At 41.9% G+C, this 3,045-nt stretch overlaps 1 protein-coding gene across 1 annotated transcript; it reads right to left on the reverse strand.

Annotated features, from left to right (window-relative positions):
- Positions 1–427: 427 nt before the first annotated feature.
- Positions 428–2,715, reverse strand: LELP1 (late cornified envelope like proline rich 1). The gene is made up of 2 exons (XM_036753788.1): positions 2,635–2,715; positions 428–920 (listed from the first exon to the last, which is right to left on the reverse strand). The coding sequence occupies exon 2, from the start codon at positions 897–899 to the stop codon at positions 552–554; it is 348 nt and encodes a 115-aa protein (XP_036609683.1). The 5' UTR covers positions 900–920; positions 2,635–2,715; the 3' UTR covers positions 428–551.
- Between the last annotated feature and the right edge of the window lie 330 nt (positions 2,716–3,045).

Here is a 3,045-nt window from a genome sequence, read left to right on the forward strand (position 1 = left end):
GATTTAAAGCTAGAAAAGAGATCTCAGAAATCTCTCATTTTGCAGATGAAGAGACCCAGAGAGGGGAATTGAATTTAAGGTACCATAGTTAAGTAAGACACAGAGCCAGGATTTAAGCTCTAGATCTTTCAATTCCAAGTCCTGTGCTCTTTCAGGCATGCCATGCCATTCCCAGAATGAACTTCAAGTGTTTGGTAGAGTTTTGTGTGGCTCAGAAAGGTAGCAAGCATGAAAGGAGACCAAGGTGGAAATTTTCCAGTGGATAATCCACCGGGAGGGAGGACATAACTGAAAATTGCTTTCCTCCCATTGGTAATCTAGGGCCAATCCAGAAAGAGGGAAAGGAGAAGTTAGCCCCAAGTAATTTGACTTGTGCAATTTGGTTCATGCCAAAAAAGAAAAAAAAAGACAGAAAAAGGCGTATTTTTGTTGCACAGCAGAGAAACACGTTTACTTGTCAGTTCATGGCTTCAGTTTACAGGTGGCCCCTAAGATGGACAGAGATGATGATACTGGCGGTGTTGATGTTGGAGTTTGATGCCCAATGGTCCTCATTCCGGTGGGGGACATGGTGGAGGAGGAGGACACGGAGGAGGACATTTTGGAGGGCAAGGACACAGAGGAGGACATGGTGGTGGACAGCACTTAGGTGGACAAGGAGGAGGACATGGTGGTGGGCAGCATTTAGGTGGGCAGCACTTAGGTGGACAAGGAGGAGGACATGGTGGTGGGCAGCACTTGACTGGGCAGGGTGGGGCGCATTTCTCAGAGCACTTCTGCAGAAGTTTCCTCAGGCAGCTTGGTTGACACCTGGGTTCACAACACCTGGGCTCACAGCACCTGGGCTCACAACACTTGGGTGGCTCAGAGGTCTTGTTTTTGTCTTCTTCATTCGACATGGAGTTTTCCTTTTCTAGTGTCTAGAAAAGAAGAAACATTAAATAGACACATGTGAGGAGGACAAATTGGAGAGACTTTGTGCAGCCCCTATCTTCTGTCTTCTCTCACATATTGAGCCCTCTCCCCTTTAGGTAAGCCTTGTTTAGTTTCTTTTCTGAGCTGAGAGAGGAATGAAAGACAAAGGAGGTCTCTACAGGAAAAAAGACACATTTTTTAGCCCCCTCCTTTAACCCATGCCTTCTATAACTTTCTCATGCTTCTATGGATTGCTAGACTTTTGTTCTAATTTCTGTACATTAGAATGCTTGATAATGTCAGCTTAGCTCTTGGGCAACTTTAATGCTCCTAGTCACTTTTTTGGCACCAGCCTATTTTTAATGATAATATATGATCATGATAATAGCCAGCTTTCTATAATTTCAAGATTTGTCAAGCATTTCACATCTTATCTCATTCGGTCTTCACAACGCTGCGAAATAGGTGTTATCATTATCCCTCTTTTACAGAGGAGTGGATTGAAACACAGAGGGTTTGTGACTTGTCAAGTTGGATCACACACCTAATGAATGTCTGAGGGAAGCTTTGAACTCAGGTCTTCCTGATTCCAAGTCCAGTGCTCTATCTGCTATACCACCTCATCTTGAAACTATTTTTGGCTCATTCCCATCACCCACTTTATTCTCTTCTCTCCCTCCTATCCCCAACTCTCCAGAAATTTAATGATGAAGTAGGAAGTAGAGGGTAGGGATATCAGTAGGAATCTGGTTCTGAAATACTAACTAGTTAATTTGTCCACCACCAATGAAAGGCAGGCATCTGGGAGGAAGGAGAAACAATTGCCTTAGAGCTGTGGTTTGAGGGAAAGCAGAAGATTGTTCTTCCTCAAAGCTTGGGACCATGGTTGACAATACTAATTGGTCCAATCCTAGTTGAAGCCCTTGGTGGAGGCTAAATGATCACTACTTATTGGGGGAGGTTGTAGAGATAATTCTATTATAGATATAATCTCTAAGCTCTCTTCCACCTCTGATATTCCATGATTCAGTAATTCTTCTCTTAATTTAGGTACAAACATAATCATGTGAGAAAATCAGGAAAGGAGGAAATTATTTGAGGAATTCTAGTGACTCTATGATGATGGCCATGTAAGGGCTTTGGGGAGGGGAGGGGTAGAAAATTTCACTGGTCAGAGCTAAAAGGAGTTCATGTTTTACAAAAGAAATTTCTTTTCCCACCTATAACCTTCTTCTGTGGTTCCAAGTAATTTTGTATGGCCAAGTCAAATTTCTTCATTAGCAGTAGTGATTTCTAGTCCATTCTAGCTCTAAGGTGTGTCTTGGAATTAAATTCCTTCTACTTCTAACTCATAGTCAGAGAAGAAAAAAAGGAAAAAAGAGAGGAAAGAAAGAAAGAAGGGAGGAGAAAGAAAGAAAAGAAATATAAAAAGAACCTCTAAATACTGTCCCATGTGACCACAAAACTGAACAATGATAAAATGACCTAATTCTTAAATGGCTGAGAATCTGTGTGTTTTGTCAGAGTGGGACAACATAAACTGTTACTCACAACACCGCCCCCCCCCACTCAAAAGTCAAACACACTTCAACCAAAGCCTAAATCATCTGAAATATATTCAGTGTCAAATATCTAATTTTTTTCTGGAATACTGGATCCGAAACCTAGAAGAGAAGTCTAATATGAATGATTAATTTCAGTTGTCAAAATCCAACTTACTTTGTTTGGTGGTAACTGAACTTGACAAGAAGTTGTGTGGGATAGATGGAAAGCCTGACTGTGCTGCGGCTGATGGCTTTGCCTTCTGAATCCTCTACTCAGTCCTGCAGAAAGAAATTAGCTTTCAATTATGACACCATCACTGACATCATCAATGGACAACTACTGTGTAAAGCCAGAGTCACCAGGCCCTTGGCCTGGCTGGAATTGAATCATCACTGGCACCATCAGTGGACAACCATTGGGTAAAGACAGAGTTACCTAGCTCAGCTTAGGCTTTTGTCCTGGCTGGAGTTTATGTTCCAAGGAAGCAAAACATAAAGACCAAGCTTTCTGGTGTATTTATGTATGTGTGTATGTACCCATGGAACATGTGTGCATTAGTATAGGGAACTCATACTTGGGGAAACT

Source organism: Trichosurus vulpecula, chromosome 4, assembly GCF_011100635.1.
Source record: "Trichosurus vulpecula isolate mTriVul1 chromosome 4, mTriVul1.pri, whole genome shotgun sequence".
Lineage (NCBI taxonomy): Eukaryota > Metazoa > Chordata > Mammalia > Diprotodontia > Phalangeridae > Trichosurus > Trichosurus vulpecula.